Source organism: Gobius niger, assembly GCF_951799975.1.
Source record: "Gobius niger genome assembly, chromosome: 5".
Classification (NCBI taxonomy): Eukaryota; Metazoa; Chordata; class Actinopteri; order Gobiiformes; family Gobiidae; genus Gobius; species Gobius niger.
In genome coordinates, this window is record NC_136856.1 from 25,501,133 (window position 1) to 25,522,359 (window position 21,227).

Genomic DNA, 21,227 nt, shown 5'->3' on the forward strand with positions numbered 1-21,227 from the left:
GAATGAGATGACAATGCAGTGTGACTTGACTTTGAGTTTTCAAAAGTCTGAGAACCAATGTATGAAGGAGAAAATGTATGCTTCTGACGCATACTGTCACAGTGTTCATGGAAATAGCAACCTATTTTTTGACTCGCACCTTGCTGTGTTTCCCCCTCCTCCCTCTCTCTCTCCCCCTTCAACGCACTAGACCTACTTATTATCTTTTACTGTTGTTTTCTGAACTTTACAAGGGCCTCTCAGGCGCTGGTCCTTTGATGGGGTTGGGAGGAGGGAGCAGGGGACTTCTACAAATGAACAAAGTGGAAAATATTAAAACAAGTCCAATTAAAAGATGGAAGGCAGTGACTAAGTGGAATTGAAACACTCATATTGCTGGCTACGTGACTGGAGAGACTATGAGGCATGTGCATGTCCGGCTCCAGTGGAAGCGTCTTCAATAAAAAGTGGATTAGAAACAAATGTTTGCACTCATGTGGATATAATCAGGTCCGGAGCTGTGCGGCTGGACTCCAGAGGACATCAGAGAGAGAAAATAAATAAATACAATGTTTTGAAAGCACTAAAGTAACAGGATGATTCAGCTCGAGTTTACATAAAAGATCATGTACAGTATATCTTCTACATGACCTATTAAAACGAAGAGAAAAAAGAATCCAGTCACAAGCAGTAAAAGAATTCCAACAAGGGATGTATGTCCATGTTTTCCATGTTCAGCAACACTACCTAAACAATACCTGGTCTAGGCCCCTGAAAGTTGTGAAATGTGTTTGTAAACTCTTGAATGTGAAGAATTGGGATATTAGTGATGCACTGAGAAAGATCTGAAAATGGAAAAAATCTGGAACAGGACCTTTAATCAATCTATAACCTTAACATAAAATGACAATGCTCTTTTAACTGCCCCACACTGCTACCTTTTAACGATACCAAGCCTAACTTCTGATGAGCTAACACTGAAGTCGTAGTACTAGCCCCTCAGTCTTGAAAGTGCTTCATTACTACTTAACCAAACAGTAACATTGTGAGCCCGCTGTGTAAGCTGAATGCTGTCAGTAGAGGAGGGGAAAGGGGGGGGACGGCTCTTCTTTTCTTTTTTTCTGCACTCGTTGGCAGGAACCATCAGCGATCTGCTTTCAATTACCGGTGCAGGATGATGTGAGCCCTCTTCCTGTCCGTTATGTCTTGCACATGCAAACTCCAAAACATCCTGCACTCACTCCCGCACTCCCCCCTCCGCCCTACTCCCTCTCAGTCTCCTTCTCCCTCTTTTTTTTGTGTGCATTTTCCCCACCTCGCTTTCTTTCTCTCTCTTCCCCAATTCTCTCTCTCTCCGCTTGTTCAAAGTCATTCATCACGTCCAAAATCTCCACAGTCACTCAGCCTAAATGCCCCGGGACTGCGGCGGTCAATGGTCCAGATAGTTTTTGGAAGTGCACACGAGTGGAAGGGGGGGGACTTGCGATGAGTGCTCTCTGTTTCTTGTGGCGATGTGCTGTGCGCGCTGACTGTTTGCTTTATGAATTTGTTTTCGTGTTTTCGATGAGGCAAAGACAACATGATGTAAACCAACCCACTTCCTCGGCGGCCCACAGTGGGCCGAGTGCAACTGATTACAAATAGTGGAGCCACTGTCTCGCTGTGTTGGTAAAGCTGTAGACATTTAGCATGTTGTAAATGGTCTGTTAAAAATGCAGTGACATTGACTTGTTAAACACCAATTCACCAAGAGCCACCAATTCACCGAGCACACGCATGTCTTTTAATGAGGGGTAACAAATGGAGGGGCATATTTCAGAATATCATTACAACACGACCAACAACAGTGTGCTTCTTAGACTGTCATATGGGTACTATTGCGGGAAGCTTTAATAGACTTAGTACGAGCAATGCCACTAATTTCCCTGGTGATACTTGATGTGAAAAGTAAAATGAAAGTGAAATGCAAAAGAAAAATCACTTTGCCTCTCGCATAACAATAGACTTACAAGAGCAGTAAAATGTTGGTTTGTTGATATTGATGTGTCTATAGCTATTAATTTAGTCTTTATGTTACACACCCACTATAAGCCATAGAACAGGGGTCTCTAAATCTTTTATGGATGGACTGATTTTTTGCAGGGACTTAGCCTGGGGGACTCCTGTGGTACAATCACTACGTAAAACGCAGTACCCAAGACTGGATCACTAAGGCAGTATAACAAATTTGAGTAATTACAAGACTCAGATATGAGAGGAGCACAGAGACATGTCGACCACAGTGCCTCTGACACTGCACTATACGGAAAATATTTTAATTTTATGGAAAATGAGCCAGATGGGTTGGCGGGAAGGAACTGTCCCGCAGGCCGCTATTTGTGGAGACCCCTGGCATAGACCATACATGGCCCGACCAATATGGATTTTTGGGGTCTGATACCGATATGACGGGGGTTGGCATGGCCTAAAGCTGATATGTAGGCCGATATTATAAGTTATTCAATTAGATGTAATTCTTTTGACAGTGAATCTTTCAAATAGCCGATAGTTAAGCATTATTATTACAGGAAAGGTTTCAATCAGAGAAATATATCTATTAGAGGGCGACCAATATGGGTTTTTCTAAGGCCGATGCCGACTTTTTATGTCTCATCTATAATCCTGTGTATGATGCTTCTAAAAGTGTCAGTGTTGAACTGTAAAAATGATAACATATATACAGCATAAATCAATAGGGCAGAATTACATTGGACTTGACCTTGACACTTACCTTGGGAACATCGATAGCCACCTCCCTCATGGCACTGGGCTTCACCACAGACATGGCCCATCTCAGGTCCTGCACCGTCACAACGACTTTGCCCTTCAGCTGCTGGTCGGACAGCTGGGTAGATCCTCCGAGTGCGCGCCGTAATGCATGCAAACCTGCAGATATAAATATGCAAATGTTATAACCAAGGATGCAACTGACAAACCTTTTGGAGTCAAACTATTTTATTGAGTCTTTGATGTGTCTTATCAAACTGTAATCAGAATACAGTAAAAACTATTGGGTTGTACTTTAAAGTAGCATGTGTTGGCTTTTTTATAGCATATTGCACCTGATTTATTATTAGAAAGTATTGGAGCAAATCTGATGTGTGAATGAGTTTGTGCTGTGGCCTTTAAGCGTTTAAGAGAGATGCAAACCACAACTACTCCTGCTTTTAGCACCACTTTAGCATGCACTATTTTGCACATGTGAAAGCATTTAGTAAATCAGGCCCTTAGAGGACTGGGGCGGTCTTGATGGTGAAAACAAGTGAAACGTTTTTCTGAAAATCACAAAAAGTACATTGCAGTGAAATTTTGATGATGTCTTTATGATAAAATCTGTATTACAAGCAATGCGCTACACTGCAGTCATTATTCATTCACTTCCCCGAGTGCCACAACTCCAGAACTGATCAAAGCTGGACTCAAATTGTCATTTCTTTGTTGGAACTCATGGACGCACCCTCTAACCGCTGAGCCACTGTTAGGTAAACAACTTTACTTAAGCTACTGGCACTCTTGCTTTGAAATAGACATAGTATCACAAGTGAGCCAAATTGCAATTACGATTCTGATTGTCTTCATTCATGCTGCACTGCAAGGTCACAAAAGGTGAACGATTTCGTCACAAAAAAACATCTTGGAGACATCTTCTGCTTCCTTCCTTGCGGCTTGCGGGTTTTCATTCTCATCCAACTTTTGACTCAAAACATTCAGGCTCCGACACGTTCTGTTGATACACGCCTATCTCCAAATGGACACTAATTCCCCTTTTCACACAGGAAATAATTGGACGTGCATTACTGAGAAGAAAAGAGCGTTCGCCCAAAAGGAAGTGTGACTGGAGCTGAATGCAGTGGCGTCTGAGAGCGGGGAGCATCAGAACAAAAGGGCGCCCGCATAACAAATAGCTGTGTGTTAAAAACGGAAAAAAAAGAGCTTTGTTTTGTAAATGCCGGGACATGCCAAGAGTTGATTGATGGAAGGAAGAATCATAAAGTTATTATCATTTGGGTTTTAGAGATTGCCAGCTATTCTTTTGGTTGCTATAAACAGCTTGTGGTATCTTTTATTACACTGTTTTAGAAATACAAGCGCTTTGGTGTTTAAAACTGCGGGGAACGAGTGCATTCTCGATATATTTATTTATTTTTCATTGAACGCAGATGAAAAGGGGGGACTTTTTCTGAAACATTGCCGGGCAGTATTACGATAAGATCTGCAATATATACAGTATGTCTGTTTGAAATCAAGATCAGACCCCACAGAGACAGAATGTTTCTTTACAACATCTGACAAATGCTACAGAGAGTCTATACTAGTAGCATTATAGCAACGGCGCTGCAATCTAACAGAATCATATTTCCGTAGCCTGCATTGTTAACAGCTACACAGCCAAATCTTACACGTTATAAAATGGCCAATAATGCGTTCACCAGAGTAAACAGACTTTTTCATAATCTCAACAGCAGACATTTATGACTCCCCACTCCCTCTCTAACCGGGTTTGGCTGTTTGGAGACTTTGGAACGACACAGTTCACAAACAAACTGTTTATGGGTCTCTATAATGTACCATAATATAACTTTTAAAATACTCAAATTACGGTGTGCGAAATTTCCATGTACAGCAAGGCCTTTTTCTTCACTAAAAACATTCAAACTAATGACCTTTTTGTTGCTGGAATTAAGTTGCGACAGCCACTTGAGTTGTTATCTGTCACAGAGGGAAATGGGGACAGATTAAGTGTTCTTTCCGGAGGATGTTTTTCAATATTCAGAGACGTGTTTGTGGCAATTCCAATAAAGGCTTTTGAAATCTGAAGTTTTTAATGGGCAGATTACAACTGTGTTCTGCAGAAGTTTGGAAACATATGGGGAATAAATTAGACTACAGCGATGGGAAATGATTCATTGACATGAAAGATAAACTATGCGGTGTGTGGGATATTAGCTCAAGTTCACTGAGTGCATGTCACAAAATATATTTCTGTTGAGTAAGTGTACGTTATGATTAAGCTTATTGCCTGCGTAGAAAAATGTGCACCAACAGAATTTATTCTGACCTGAAGTGCTACTGGAACAGAACTGAATCTTGCACTTTCTTGCTGTGAGAGTACTAACCACTGTACCATTGTACCACTGTTTATGGGCCATCTATCCAGTGGAAAACGTTTGAATGTAATAATAACCTTAACCGTGACAAAAAACAAAACAAAAAGTATCTAAAACGGATCTATCTAGGACTGAGCCAGGTCTAAAATCAAGACTATGTGGTGCCCAATATCACGGTTTCGGATCAAAATGATACAGGTCACTTTTTTGTCAAAAGCATTCGATCCCCTGGCCTGGCTCGCATATGAACTTAAATTACATCATGTTCCACCATACTGTAACAGTTACAATGACGTTGGACGAGAAGACCTCAGTATCCGCTCTAATGGCAGGTGTGCACTCTGCGATTCTTTTTGTCTTATAAGATATTTAGATGTCACATTGCACGACGTGGGGGTTGTAAAATTGTGAGCTGCACTCGTCTCCACTGTGCGATGGTTCAAATAGAAATCGTAGTTTCAGGCTACAGATGGCGTGTGTTTAGCTGAGGCAAGTGCCGAATACTAGCTGTGTTTATTACTCTGGAAAAGTGCAGGGAAAGTCTTGTAAAATACGGAGTTGGACCTTGTCGTGTCTGGCTTCTGTAGCTATTACTCTGGCGGCGGTGCAGTGTTGACGGGACACTCACTGACAGAAATCCTAGTTGCAGCAAGAGGATGGCTTCCAAAATATCAGACACTGCCTGATGTCGGGCGCAGCTCATCTTTGGTCGTACAACGGTTCTATTTCAAATCTTTGTCCCCGTCTCACTGTACGACCTATGAACTGCAATAAGTCATCTCAAAGTAGACCTGCCACGATAACAAATTTTAAATTCGATACATTGAGGCAGGAAAGTATCGCGATAAACGATAATATTGACTCTGACGATACTGGATACTGGATACTGTCAACTCTCAGGCATAAAAATGACAGTAAAACTTTGTTCTAAAAGTGCATAATCATATCCTAAAACACCACACAAGCTGCAAACATGAAATATAATGTAACTCAATTTGCTTCAGTTAGAATCAAAGTTTTACAACAACAAAAATACAGAGGGAAATGCTAATAAATGCATAGACGATAAATATCGAGCCCAAAAATGTATCGTTTTTCTGTTATTTATCGAACAATAAGTCGACATAGTATTTATCGTGACAGCCCTATCTCAAAGGTGTAGAACTTCAGGCTGAGGTCAGGACTCTGTTCAGGCAAATCAAGCCCTTTACTCCTCCCACAGAGTAACTGGAAATGTCAAAAATCTCTTGGTATGCCGAAGCATGCAGAGTTCCTTTTACTGGAACTAAGGAGTCTAGTCAAAATCCTGAAAACACCATGGTGCCCCCCCTGCCCCCCCCACCACCAAACTTTACACTTGGCACAAAGCCGTCAGACAAGTACCGTTCCCCTGGAATTTGCCAAACCTTTGCACTTGCGAATATATATGGCTTGGATGCAGCTGCTCGGTCATGGAAACCAACTCCTTAAGCACTGTTCCTGAGCTAATCTGAAGGCCACATGACGTTTGTATGAAGTCTGTACCGGTTGACTCTGCAGAAAGTTGGCGACCTCTACGCATTATGGGTGAGCGAATACTTTTGGCAGTATAGTGTACCTCTAGGCTCAAATTTGTGCCCAGCTGCATGTGTTTAACCCGTACAGGTGGGGGAGCGCTCCTCACTGACTCAATTACAGAGCACAAGTGGGCAGTGATTAGTAGTTACAAAACCAGCTCGCCACCATGTTTCCAGTCCCACAGTTTGGCATTAGCATATGAAACGCACAGCCTGGCCAATGCACATGTGCTCAGGCCACTACCAGCGTGGCTCTACATGGCACGGAGCTACCCCTGATTCAAAACAAGACAAGTAGGTACCAAAATGTAGCATTAACCGACTGTTGGCCAATGATTAATCAGAGGAGAGACAAGACGGCCTTCTGAAACACTCTGGTTCTGGAGTGGAAAGCATTCAGTTTGCTCTTTTAAAATTAGGCTTATTTTTCATGTACACTACCTGACCAAAAGAAAAATCACCTCGTATTTGGTTGGACAGTCTTTAGCTTTGATTACAGCATGTACAGTAGTTGCTGTGGCATTGCTTCAGTAAGCCTCTGCAATGTCAAAAGATCCAATATTTCACCAAGATCTTGCATTGATGATGGGAAACGGCGATCACTGTGCAAATCCTTCTCCAGTACCTCCCAAATATTCTCAGTGGGGTTAAGATCTGGACCCTGTGGTGGCCAATCCATGTGTGAAAATGCTCGCTGAACCACTCTTTCGCAATCTGAGCCCGATTAATCCTGGCAATCGCCGTCAGGAAACAAGAAATCCATTGATGGAATAACTTGGCCATTCAGGATGTTCAGGTAATCATTTGGGCACATAGTGTTGCTGAACCGAGACTTGGCGAACTGCAGCAACAGTTAAATCCAGGTGGTGAGTGTATGTGGGCTTTTTTGCATTATGCTCTTCTTGACAAAATATCTGTAAAATAGATTCTAAACTTATGTGATGACATCTAAAAAGGAATTTAAGTATTGCATGGACGGGCTATTGAACAATGACTCACCAATGCAGTTAGCAGGAGTGTTGGAAACCATACGGTCAAATGATCATTTTCAAAACCTCTGTAGTAAATCTCCAGACATGATGGGCCTTTGAGAGCAAGGAGGAGGGAGCTCTGTGCTTTGGATACCCCAGGGGACAGCGAAGACTTCAGCGCAACGATGTGACTTACACGATTGGCTTCAGGGATTCTCTCTCTCATGACTATTCTTGGCAGGCAGCGAGAGCACATTTGGTTTAGCTACGAAAACATCCGATGGGAAGGGGCGGAAGGAGGGGAGGCAAAAAAAAAAAAGAGGCAACACAACAAATACTTAATGTGAACCTTATGTGGACCCATTCTCCTCTCAAAGCTCGCGTTCAACAGTTCGCCTGGGATCTAGCGGGAAGTGGGAATGTGCAAGAAAGAAACATACAGTCGGAAAGGAGAGGACAGAGAGCGATTTGTGGTTTTTAACAGGGATGGTCTTAATTAACAGAGTCCGAAACAGAACTTCCTCCAAATCAGTGCCTCCTCTTCTTGGGTCATCCGCTCTGACCTCTGCAGTAAATGGGCCGCTTCTTTAGGAACTGAATGCTCAAACGCAAAGAAATGTATGTTATATAAGATTGTCATGAGCACATCACGGGTGATTAGGAAATCGCCCGAAACTCGTATGTTATTGAGGAGAAGGAGGTCACGGGTAACCTTTTAAATTCAACGTCTTCACTGTGGCGTTGTTTGAAAATGGGATAACTCAGTAACAAAAGGATTCAGACACCCAAATAGTTGGTGTTTATAAAATGTCGGAATTCAATTTTAAAAATTATAAACCCTTTTCGCCTGGGGATTCTATGATAATGCAAAACTACCATGTGAGCAACTTAGAAGGCAAAAATACCGCTTGTTTTGATCTAATTCGGTACTTTCTGAAAACTTCAGGAAATGTAATCTCGTGCAAATCGACATGACAGTTTTTAACCTGTATTTTTAACCTGTGTGCATGCAATGAAGTCTAATGAAGGCAACATCAAAACATCTTTATCCACCCATTTACACTACAAATATCAACCATTGGTTTAAATGACTTGAATTGAGAATATTTATCCTGTTTTGAGCGGTTTTCACCAATTTAGACTATTTACCTGATCTGACCAAGTTTACTTTGCTAGTTTGATAACATTTCAGACTGGTTCCAAGGTAATCTCGCTTGAAATAAGAAAGCAAAACTGCCAATGAAACTGCCAAGATACATTTTTTTTATCCCATTGGCAAAGAAAACCTAAAATAAAAAAATAAAGACGGAATGTATTGAAACAAGTGAGAAACATCTCGGATCAAGTGAAATAATCTAGGTCAAATGCCCAACTAAATCTTAACTCGTCAAAACAACTCAAATTCCGATCATTATGCTCAAATTGAAACATTTAAAATAATCTTAAGCTATATAAATGATGTTAGGCCTCAATACTACAGTAATTACAATTTTGTATTTTTTATTTTATTGACCTTTATTTAACCAGGATAGTCCCACTGAGATTAAGAATCTCTTTTTCAGAGGAGTCCTGGCCCCAGAGGGAAATCTATTGTACATGTTTTAGTGGTAGGGGAAACCGGAGTACCCGGAGGAAACCTACGCAGACACGGGGAGAACATGCAAACTCCACACAGAAAGGCCCCGTCCAGGTGGGAATCGAACCCGGGACCTTATAGCAGTGAGGCGTAAGCGCTAACCGCTAGGACCGTTAGGACAAAACCCAATGCAGCACAATAATACAGTATATAACAATCAAGGGTGATGCTTGGGCTTAAGTTAATGAAAAAAAAAGAAATTGCATAAAGCCAATTATATAGTGCAATTTGTTACATTGATACGACTTTGCTAACACTCAATGCACCTGTAACGTTTTTATAGTTTATTATTTATCTGAAGTTATATGCAATATGTTTTATGCTTCATGTTGCCTGATCGACCCGGGAAAAAAAAATCCTAGTTGTGAACCTGTTCATAACCGTGGCAATAAAACCAATTCTGATTCTGATTCTTTAGATAGCAAATCCAATCACAAGTGGTCCATTGTGCCCGGTGTACTTTTTGTGCCAGTCCCAAGCTTGAGTGACTGGGGAGGTTCTCAAAACACATGTGGCTCGAACCCTTTGTCAGATGAATCAAATCACACTTCTACGAGCTGGGATACGGACTATTTGCTGTGGTGACAAGGTAGACGAAGAAAGAAAAATAACAAAATTTAATACAAGTGCGGAGTAATGTACATGCATCGATAGACAATGTCAATCATCGTCTGCGATACGTTCCGAAGCATCAAGCAGATACAAGCTCCTATTATAAACATATCCCCCAATCGGGCTCAACAAAGATCCTATTCATTCATTTGCGGGTCGTCTCCGAGCTGTGCATTGGCTTTTGCTTTAGGGAGGAAGAAAAAAAAGGATGCGCCGGGATGTGTGCGGAGGTTAAAAAACGTCCATTTTGACTTCAAACGGGAACGGCTTGACAGAGGGCTATTGTCGGAACCATCTGCAATTTCTCCTCCGAGCACCAAGGTGTGTCAAAGGGCGCTTTCTATAGCTCTTCATCTCAACAGCTTGACAAGGGAACACTTTAATCCAATAGGTTGGGCTCACATATTACAACTTAATGATGTCAAAATGTCAAGCGGAGGACGGGGTGGCGGGGGGACAATGTAACGGAAATCTCCAAACAGATAAATCGCAGATGGGTTCACTTAACTTGAATACCTGTCATACTTACTTTAATCTATCAAACCTTATGTCGCATGAACACAGTTTGTTATGTAGGTGTCCCGGAACATCGAAGCTGTTTCCCCCCTCTTAGCGCACGTCCTCAGATGAATTGTGAAACACTTTGGGCATTACAAGATTTACTGAGAAGGCTTTGATTACCGGCGGGGGCTTCCGGAGCCCTCCTTGCACCTGTATTTACAATAGGCCCAAACATCTGTTCTTGGCAATAATACGCGTGCTTGCAAAACACACGTGCTCGGGGAGTGAGCGTACAGTGCAGATGTCAATGGCTGCAGAAGGTAAAGTGCCGGGGTTAAGGAGTCCAAACAGCACATTTCCGGATTTTATAAACAAAGAGGGGGTTTTCGCCCTGCTGATCCGCTCGATATTTACGCGACTCGTTCAGAAATTCCTCGACTGTCTTTAAATGGACAGGGCGGTTGCAAAAAGCGCTTTATAAGGGAAAGAGCGCGGCCGTAAACACGGACACATTTCGCACTGTTTGGCTCATTTGGTCTCCTACGGCAGGATTTATGTCAAACACTAAAACAAGGCTCGTTTTACCGCTGATGTATATACAGTATCCATTTCCGAAGCGAGCGTCGAGGAAGAAAGATAGCACGGTTATGTTTGGGTTAGGGGGATTAGTGCTGTAAGTATAGGGGTAAGTTGTCTCGCGTGTTTCAGGGAAGAATTACTCCATGAGGTAATGTCAAAAGTTTCATTACACATTATAAACAACAGCGATGGAGGTTTCGCTTGTGCTCTATACCAGTGACGTGAGGTGCGGGGAGGCAGGTGAGGCAGTGGCTCACTAGTCATAAGGGGAAACATCCCAATACTTAGAAAAACAAAAATGAATGCGACAAACTCTATACAATGTCATTTTCGGATTCATAGGGATTTCCGTCAGTTTTGTTGTTGTTAAAAAGGCCCAAATGTTTAATCAGTTGTAGGTGACTAACCATGGCTTGTATATTCAGCGCTCGTCGGCCCAAACAACTAACTTTTTCTTGTTTTTTTGTTGTTTTTTTTCATTATGTGGATAAAGAATCTGCCGCACAACATGATTATCCTATTCATTTCACTTTAATCCACGTTTTGAAAGACCCGAGAAGCTTTTTGTTATTACCCACATAAGATACCTCTACTTACTATTTCACTGTTTGCACATTTCCTGTCTCTTTTTAGTGTTTTTTCTTGAGAGTAGTCAAATGTACCATGTGAATTTCTCCATTGTGAGATCAATAAAGTATGATCATGCGAGACGGGGTGTCTGCACCACACTTTTAAACCAAAAATATGGACTATAGATCATATATATAGGATATTTCTCTGCACGGTCAGAGAGGAAACACTGTATTGATTAGACCGGCTTTTTGAGGATAAAATGACGATAATCTATTCTCTATACCCAACTGGCGGACCTGGGTCCAGATCCGGACCTCCAGAGGCTTTAGTCCGGACCCCAAAGCCTTTTCATCCTCTCAATATACTTAATTTGTAAGGCTGAATTCAAAATTATCTAAACAATTTCATAACATTGAAATAAGATGGTAACATTTTCGATTCATTAAACAGATCTGCTTTGTAAATAGACAGCCTGTGTTCGTGTTTTAACATTTTCAAGAGCAATGACTGCACATGTCTGGACCCCGGACATATGTCGAATGTTACGAGCTGATTTAGTTGGGAAGACCTGCTCTATACTATAGGATTGCTACAGAGTCTACAGTACAAATAACTGCCTCCACTTGGGAACAACTTCTCACGCAGGCGTCTTATGAGAATACATTTGAAGTTGTAATGTAGCTTTTACTTGGAAAATGCTGTCGTTATTTGAATGTAAGGAGCATTCACACAGCTTTCAGACACTGCAGTTTTGTTGACTTCATATTGGAGTCTTTGCAACACGTGCCTCACAGCTGCAAACCTCACCGCACGTCACTGCTCTGTACTATGTATATCATCAATGAAACCAAACTCGCAATGTAAGGTTTTAAGATGTTTTTTTTTTCTACCGGAATAGGGAAATTTGACGCAATCTTCGGGCGACCCACCTTCAGATCTTAAGCAAGGATTGATCAGGACCGAAGGTTTCAGACACATGATGCACAAGCCGATTCGATCTTGGAATTGAAGCCAGGACCTTGTTGCTATGAAGTAAGTGCAGTAAGAACTAGTCAGCCACAGTGTCGAATCAAGAACTTAATATTTTGATTCTTGTCTAATACATGAAAAGAATAGAGGAGAACGTATTTGCTTCAATCACTTGTCTGCGCCATTTTGATCATTAAAAGAAATATATTTTAGCAGCACCTTCTTGCATTGAATTGAATAACCTCCGCTGTTATTCAAATCCATTACGTTTTCACTTGGTGGACTAGATGCTAAAAATCACGTCTGCCCTTTTCCGCCAAATAGCAGTCGGGCCCAGAGGCTTTCAGACGGATGTGTGCGTGCTTATTATTGCACTTAATCAATTTTTACTGGGCCTTTCTGTTGCAGCGGGCTTCCCCTTGTTTGGAGAGCCTTGTAAACAGTGGGTCCGGATGTGGCACAGGCCAAACAAGCACACAAACACACACACACACACACACACACACACACACACACACATATATATACAGCATCACAGAGCTGTGTAGAGCAGGGCACTCACACACACAATTGACACTGTTTATATTGTGGAAATGAGTCATCTGGATCAGTTATACGCCGACAAGACGACAGAGAGACGCCCGGACACTTCCAGGCTCCGGGGAACATGTGATGGACGACAGAAATGGCTAAACTTGGGCGTAACAATTAATAATAAAACAAACATATGAATTGAGAATTTAATTGTTGGAATTATCAATACGCAATGACTGAATCATTTAGCAAAGAACTCCTGCCGCCACTAAGCCTCGTGTCAAAGCGGCCGTTCAGCCCTGACCTTTATCAGCTTTGCTCCAGGTATATTTAGCCGGATAGGCTTTTGACTGCAATTATTGTTTGCTTTATGTTTTCGTCTCCTTTTCCACTTTACCCGAAAAATGCTTCTTGACAGTGTAATGTCTCATTTGAAAGAAAACTGATTGCGCCGTGTTTTTGTTGTGTTTTTATCACTCTTTTGTCACATTTTTGTCACATCTGTATCACGTTTTGTCACTATTCTGTTGTGTTTTTGTCATTTTCAAATGTTGTTTCTCTTCTGGCATAATTTTTGTCACTCTTGTCACCATTTTGTTGTTTTCATTACTTTTTTCGTCACCTTTTTTGTCACGTTTTGTCACTCTTTTGGTGCCTCTTTATGCTTTTTTCAAGACGCTTTTAAATTTGGGTAAAGCCAAATTGGAGGAAATGTGCTCGGCTCAGGTGGGGGTTAAGAGGTTAAGGTAAACATGCTGCATAAGATTATACTCCTGCAATATCATCATTCGTCCACCAGAGGGCACTTCATTTAGAATATTGACAGAAGGAGGAGACAATAGATCGACGTATAGCTTTAGATAGCTAAATGCTACCAATTCAAACTAACGCCGAAAACAGCTCCACATTCAAATAATAGCGAGAAATACTCATTATGCTCCCAACATTAAGCACTTAACCTTGACCAGAGGAAAGGAAATTGTTCTAATATGAGCATGCTATTGTATCACTTTACAAGTCGACCCTTGATCCAGTCATTAAGTCCTGGTTAAACAACACATCTGCAGTGGACAAACAAAAACATCCCCCAGTGACGTCAAAATTTCCATTCATTCCTCTACGCGCACACACATACACACGTGGTAAACACTTGACCCTGTTTTTCCTCATCTATTATTGCCTGTGTTATATTTGTTATTTTAATGTTATTATTATTATTATTATTTTATGACTGGGATTTGAAAAATGAAGTGCAAATCTAATAGCTATCTCAATATTTGCAAGACATTTCTACAGAATAATTCAGTCCTATTGGTGATAAATGCCTAAATAGCCACTTGTTTATACGCTTGTTCCTTCAGCTGTGCACTCGAGCAGCTGTGTGGAGGTTCGGACAGGAGGTGTCCACATGACCCTCGCGTGCAGCTAATATTGGGACGCTGTCCTTACATTTGTATTTGTCAGGAAGCCGTGCGTCTGGAGTATATCGGCCCAGTGGCTCATTGTTACCTGAGCGCCACAAGGAAACAACTGTGGTCCCAAACACAGCTTTGTTCCTCTTAATAAAAGAGGAGGAAAAAACACATTTTGTTGATATGAGCATTGTTGCACGGCCTGCTCTGTATATTTATAAATGCTTCGAAGCAACGCGGACACCCAGGTAAACACTGAGGGGACAATTAAGTTCAGCTTTACATGCGTTTTAATTGTAGCAAATCACTCCCAGTGAGTGGCTCATTTTCCCCATTTTTGGCAATTTCAGAACCGCTTTCGTGGTGCTTCTGCAGTGCATTGGTGCCACTTAGCGTGGGCATCACCATCACCTACCTAGAACAAGAGGCTGAAGCTGAATAAATGCCGATGCACATCTTCTTGGAGTGTGTAATTTACCGCTGAGCTTTTCCATAAAGCCTGGTAGGCCCCGTGTCTGCACAGCTGTGAGGAGCAGAGTGCGGGAGTGAGAGCCTCGGGCTCTGTAAGAAGCCCTGGGGTCTTGGCTTGTATTCTATAGTTTTGTATGAGACCCTTGGCCTGGGTTAGTTCTGGCTTAGTTCAGAGCAGTCCTGGTCTTTGTCCTGGCCTTTATTGTCTTGGGTTTTTTGGTAGCAATGGTGGAAATACAATATTTCTTTGCATGGTTATAAGAAGTCAGTAGTAAATGAAGATAACCATTAAAGCTTCTTTCAAGTTCAATGCAAACTCTCCCATTCAGAATTCCCTGCTACGACAATTTGATGAATGTCTCTCCTTGCCCTTTGGGCAACTTATGGGCCACAAAAAATCCTTTAACCTCTTAACACCCGCCTTAACCGATATTTATAAATGCTTCGAAGCAACGCGGACACCCAGGTAAACACTGAGGGGACAATTAAGTTCAGCTTTACATGCGTTTTAATTGTAGCAAATCACTCCCAGTGAGTGGCTCATTTTCCCCATTTTTGGCAATTTCAGAACCGCTTTCGTGGTGCTTCTGCAGTGCATTGGTGCCACTTAGCGTGGGCATCACCATCACCTACCTAGAACAAGAGGCTGAAGCTGAATAAATGCCGATGCACATCTTCTTGGAGTGTGTAATTTACCGCTGAGCTTTTCCATAAAGCCTGGTAGGCCCCGTGTCTGCACAGCTGTGAGGAGCAGAGTGCGGGAGTGAGAGCCTCGGGCTCTGTAAGAAGCCCTGGGGTCTTGGCTTGTATTCTATAGTTTTGTATGAGACCCTTGGCCTGGGTTAGTTCTGGCTTAGTTCAGAGCAGTCCTGGTCTTTGTCCTGGCCTTTATTGTCTTGGGTTTTTTGGTAGCAATGGTGGAAATACAATATTTCTTTGCATGGTTATAAGAAGTCAGTAGTAAATGAAGATAACCATTAAAGCTTCTTTCAAGTTCAATGCAAACTCTCCCATTCAGAATTCCCTGCTACGACAATTTGATGAATGTCTCTCCTTGCCCTTTGGGCAACTTATGGGCCACAAAAAATCCTTTAACCTCTTAACACCCGCCTTAACCGAGCGCACTTTCTCCAGTTCGGCTTTTCCCCACATATACAGCCTATAGGCCAGTGCCTCATTTGAAAGTACGCAAAACGTAAATTGATCTTTTTCCTCGCTTTGTTGCTTTTTTGTTCCTTGTTTTCATCTAATTTCTATAGTGATATAATGATTTCTCCAAAGTGGCAATACACAGTCACCATTTGACCTTTATTTATTTTAGCACAGTCAGTCAAGTGCGTCTTACTAAAACTACATAACAATACGGTAAGATTGTCATTTTGTGTCTGCAGAGGCCATGAGCAACTGGAAATACTGAATCAGTCTCTTCTCCTGCGGTGCGCTCAAGTTTGCTCAGCCTTTGGAGGGGAATGACGAAAGGCAGGGTCCGGGTCGGCGAGGTAGGGGTTGGGGAGTTTGTTGTCTCCCCGCGGGACGATCGGAGCGTTCTCAGGAAAACAGCAGCGCTCGAGTCTATCCCTGAGCGGGACACTAAATCACACTGCTCAGTCCGGTGCTTCCGTCGAGCTCCCTCCACCGCTGGAAATGCAATCCACCACACACACACACACAAACACACACAGGGCCCGGACCACCCAGGAGGCGCGAGGGTCACACACACCCAAAAACAAGCCGGTAATCACATCCAGAGGTGCAGGCGACTAACTACTTTTATTATTCTAGTTTGAAGGTGAGTTATTAGCTACACTTTTGTGCTTTGTATCATCACATCAATATTATCCCAAATAAACATACCTGGTGTTGGTTTTGTTTCATTCATGTTTGAGTGATCCCACATATTCAGTTTGTGAGATATGATCATGTTCAAGGCCACACCTGTGGCTTAACTTAAATTAAAGTAAATAAAAGGCAGCAAATACTTTATGTTAACCTGCTCTCCATTAGGACTGGATACTGTTACATTTTTGTTGATACCGGTACTTCAACAATACTTGGTTTTCAATACCGATACCTGAACGTTTTTGCGACACCTATACTAAAATATTTGTCATTAAGAACCGGAAAAAACGACAATCTTTTTTGTCAATGAGGCTAATCACAATATGATGGTGCTAAATGTCCATCCATCCATCCATCCATCCATCCATTTTCTTCCGCATTATCCGGGGCCGGGTCGCGGAGGCTAAATGTACGGTTGATAATGTAATTTGCTATAAGATGAAGTTAATTCATAAAAGGGTACACGTGTCGTGCATGTATGGTGTGTGTGTGTATATGTCAATGGCCGCTGGCTGCTTTGCTTTGTGACAACAACCCTAGAGGCCGCCATTGCTCCACAGCTAGATATTCATCCAGCGATAACGCTGGGTTAGCTACAATTAAAGGGACCAGGCTGGTTTTCGTAAGAAAACATTTCTACACAAACTACACGTCACGTAAGGGCCGAGTCTACAGTGAAGATCCCGCTCTTATGCCCTTTTTAGGAACATGCTTCATCATCCGCCATGATTTCCCCCTTGAACGTAGTTATTTTGTCAAACGGGAGGAGTGCGTAATGACGGTCTATTAATAATATGTCTATGGTATATGTGCATCCTGCAGGGGTCGTGCATCATGATTTCATTATGTAGTTTCATCATTGTTGTTTCGTAACTAGCATGACTCCTTTGAGGGAATGTATACAATAAAAAGCCATCTTGAACTTGGTCATTCTATTATAATCAGATGGTGCATATAATCCTTTTTTTTGTCAAGAAAATTTCAAGAAATGTGTGGAAAATGGGGAATCATTTGGTGAAATTGGGGCAAAATAAAGGCAAAATTGAGGAAAATAGGGAAAAATATAAGACAATTTAAAAAGAGAAAAAATGAGAGGAAAAAAATGGGAAAACAAGACAAACATTGGGCCATTTTTTATTTTTTACATTTGAAAAAAATCTGGGGATAAAATGAAATAAATAGGGCAAAAACGGGGGCAAAAATAATGTATTTGAGCTAAAACAACCAATTCACTTCCTGTATTCCTGTCCCTGGAACGACAGCATCATAATCTGGTCTCTAAAGATAATTTTTCGGTACCTGCTTTCAATACTTTCATTTTGTCGATACCGGTAATACCTAAACTTTTAACGGTACCCAGCCCTACTCTCCATGTAAGCAAATGTGCTCGAGGAAATAATACTTAATGTATCAAGAGATCTGTTATAGAACATATGCAGTTTCTTCAAAAGGATACTCGTGCTTCCTACAGTCAACTATCCACTTCTGTCTACTTCAATACTCTTGCTTTAACCACCTTACCCTCACTTCGGTTCAGATGGAGTAGTTTTACACACGCAACACATTTTTATGTGTGGGGAGATGGTCAGGGGCAAAGGGGGCAGAGGGATGTCACAACAAGCCGCGGTTAGAGCGGTTTCCAACGCTGGCTCTTAACAGCACACACAGACCTACTAACTTCCTCCGGGACGACCAACAAAGAGCGGTATAAACCATGGCAGTTCAAAGCGAGCAAGGAGTAAGTCACAAAGTCTAAGAAGCTGCACACAACTTAGTTCATTAGACGCCACAGTGGCAACGACCAAATCAATGCCAGACCTAATAGCGTGACCAGCGAGACCAAACGAGTTTCTAATTCTATTCAAACACGTACAGCCTGGTCTTGGGTGGTTCATTTGTATCAAAACAAACATGGCGGCATAAGAGAGTGCCGGGAGATGAAAAAGAACTGATAAAAATCACACAGTGGAGTGAGAAATGGCGCAGACTTCTGCAGAATTGGGATATTTTTGTAATTTTATAAGAATTTGTTTTGTCCATTTTTAATCGTTAACATCTTACTGTACATACCCGCCTCCTTACAGACCGCTGCCAGGTCCGCTCCCACGTAGCCGTGAGCCGTCTCTGCCAGCAGGGTCAGCTCCTGCGGCGAGGCGCTGTGAGGGACCGAGAGCAACAGCTTCTGCAAAATGTCTGCCCTCTCCGCCGCGCCGGGGACCCCCACCTGACCAGAGAGAGATCAGCGTACAATCAGACCATTACGATGATACTTTATATTATTACTACGATGTGTGCAGGGAGGCTGGGTACCGTTACATTTTTTCAATACTGGTACTTTAACCATACTTGGTTTATGATGCCAATACCTGAACAAGACCTTTTCTGAAATATATATACTGAAGTATTTGTCTTCTAGAACCAGAAAACAGAACAATAATGTTTGGAAGTTCAGCATATTTACAATAGTGGGTTAATCTCCAATGTCAAGAAATAAGTGAAAAATGGGGAATATTTTTGGGGGGGAAATTGGGAGAAATTGTGGCAAGAAACAAGAAAAAAAAAGAATGAAGGAATAATGGAGCAAAAAATCTGGAAAAACATAGGTGGAAATTGGGGGGAAAATGGGGAGATAATAGGGAAAATATTGGTGATAAAACAGGGCAAATATGAGGAAAAAATAATGAAAACATTTGGTGAACATTAATGAACACTAATATTTAAGAAAGGTATGGGGAAAAATTGGGAGAAAATAATTTATTTTGAGATGTAACAACCAAGTCACCTCCTTTATTGCTATCCTAGGACCGATACTTTTAGATTTTCGATACCAGTAGTGCCTACATTTTTTTTCTGATATCACACCGGTATCGTTTACCGGTACCCAGCTCTATTTATCACAGCTTTATTTGAAAGTCATTGCTCTAATACGCACCTCCAGTTCTTTATCAAAGCGCCCCGGTCGGCGTAAAGCAGGGTCGAGGGCATGGGGTCGATTTGTAGCCCCAAGAACCAACAGCTGCCCCGAGTGTCCCTCCTATGAGACAGGAAAAACTAGTTTTCGGTCATGAAAGTGGAAATATTGACAAAGCTACATACTCCACTGCAGATAAATGGACCGAGGTCTTGGTCCAGGAAACAATTGAGAACTTATTTTAAAGACTCAAAAAAAGAAAGGTGACATTTCGCAGAATCTTTAGACTTTGAGAGCAAAAACGGGACAAGGAGAAGCCGAGGCACCTCCTAAATAAAAAAGGTTGTTGATCATTTTGGTCAAGCCTGAAATTCTACACACATTGCCGTTTTAAGCAGTAACAATGTCCCATTACAGTTGTTTGACTGGGAACCAAAACCACATTGAGAACTTCACTTCCTCATTTATGCGCTTTTGGCTCCAGTTTTATCAAATCAGTGTGTCTGGCAGGAAGATGGTGAATTTTATTATGTATTTTTTTATTTGTTTATCAGAATTCACTTCGAGAGAACGAATTGAAACATGCAAATAAATTACAGTTGTGCAAAGAATGCTGAGGGGAAGGAAACGCTTAAAAAAAAAAAAAGAAAGAAACCCATCAGGGACAAACCGCTGCTGACAAGTTTGAAATTGTAAAACAAAAATACAAATGGTGTCAGTATCCCGCAATGTCAGGCAGGCAGGTCAGAGCGACCTTAAATCATCTGTTTCCCGGGCTCCCATAGGCTGAGTGAGGAGAGAATGTTTATTTCAGAAAGGTCTTCTTGACAAGGCAATACAAAATATGACACCCATGGGACACAACAGAGACGATTTCAAAAAACATGAAGCGAGCAAAGATGGCTTTCACAATCACGATCTGCTTTCCAAATACAGGTGATTGGATTACGATGCACGGCCTTGCATCTTGTATGAAACTCAATTCCTTTTCATTCGGACTTTTACTGTTTTAAATGCTGGCACTCGTGCAGAAAAGCTTGCTTGGAAGCCACTGTGCTAAAGATATTGCGATAAATACAGACGGCATCTCTGGAATCACCCATAAATGATCATGTTTGAAGCAGTTGAGGGGGAAAACAAAGTTAAAGAAACAAACTTTCTATAATTACTCCAAAACTACTTAAACAAATGCGGAATCATGAAAATAGTTTTCTACCCAATAAAGATACAAAGACATGGAGAAGAGCAAAAGCAGTTGAGCAGCCCATAATTATATAAATAACAGAGAATGCCAACATAATGCTCCATGTTAGCATCATGCTATATGCTAACACAAGCTATGACCTATGAACAATCTGCTGTGAAAAAACATCCATATGGACCCGATTTAGACTTGACTTTATTTGTGTGTGAGAAATAAGTTTATATTCCAGCAGAAAACGGCTAAAAAAGACTGAATAACTTTGTTTCTCAAAACATACGTCCTTCCCTTTCGGCGAAGCCACGCCCCTTTGTATGACACAAGCTTTTGTCCAAT

The 21,227-nt window shown here is 41.7% G+C and overlaps 1 protein-coding gene across 1 annotated transcript in view; it reads right to left on the reverse strand.

Annotated features, from left to right (window-relative positions):
• afg2a (AFG2 AAA ATPase homolog A) overlaps positions 1 to 21,227 on the reverse strand; it is a 145,195-nt gene that overhangs the window by 119,240 nt on the left and 4,728 nt on the right. The window contains exons 9-11 of the mRNA XM_079557264.1: positions 19,712 to 19,813; positions 18,850 to 19,003; positions 2,750 to 2,904 (exon numbers count right to left, since the gene is read on the reverse strand). Of these exons, the coding sequence (XP_079413390.1) occupies positions 2,750 to 2,904; positions 18,850 to 19,003; positions 19,712 to 19,813 (411 nt within the window). The remainder of the gene's footprint in view (positions 1 to 2,749; positions 2,905 to 18,849; positions 19,004 to 19,711; positions 19,814 to 21,227) is intronic.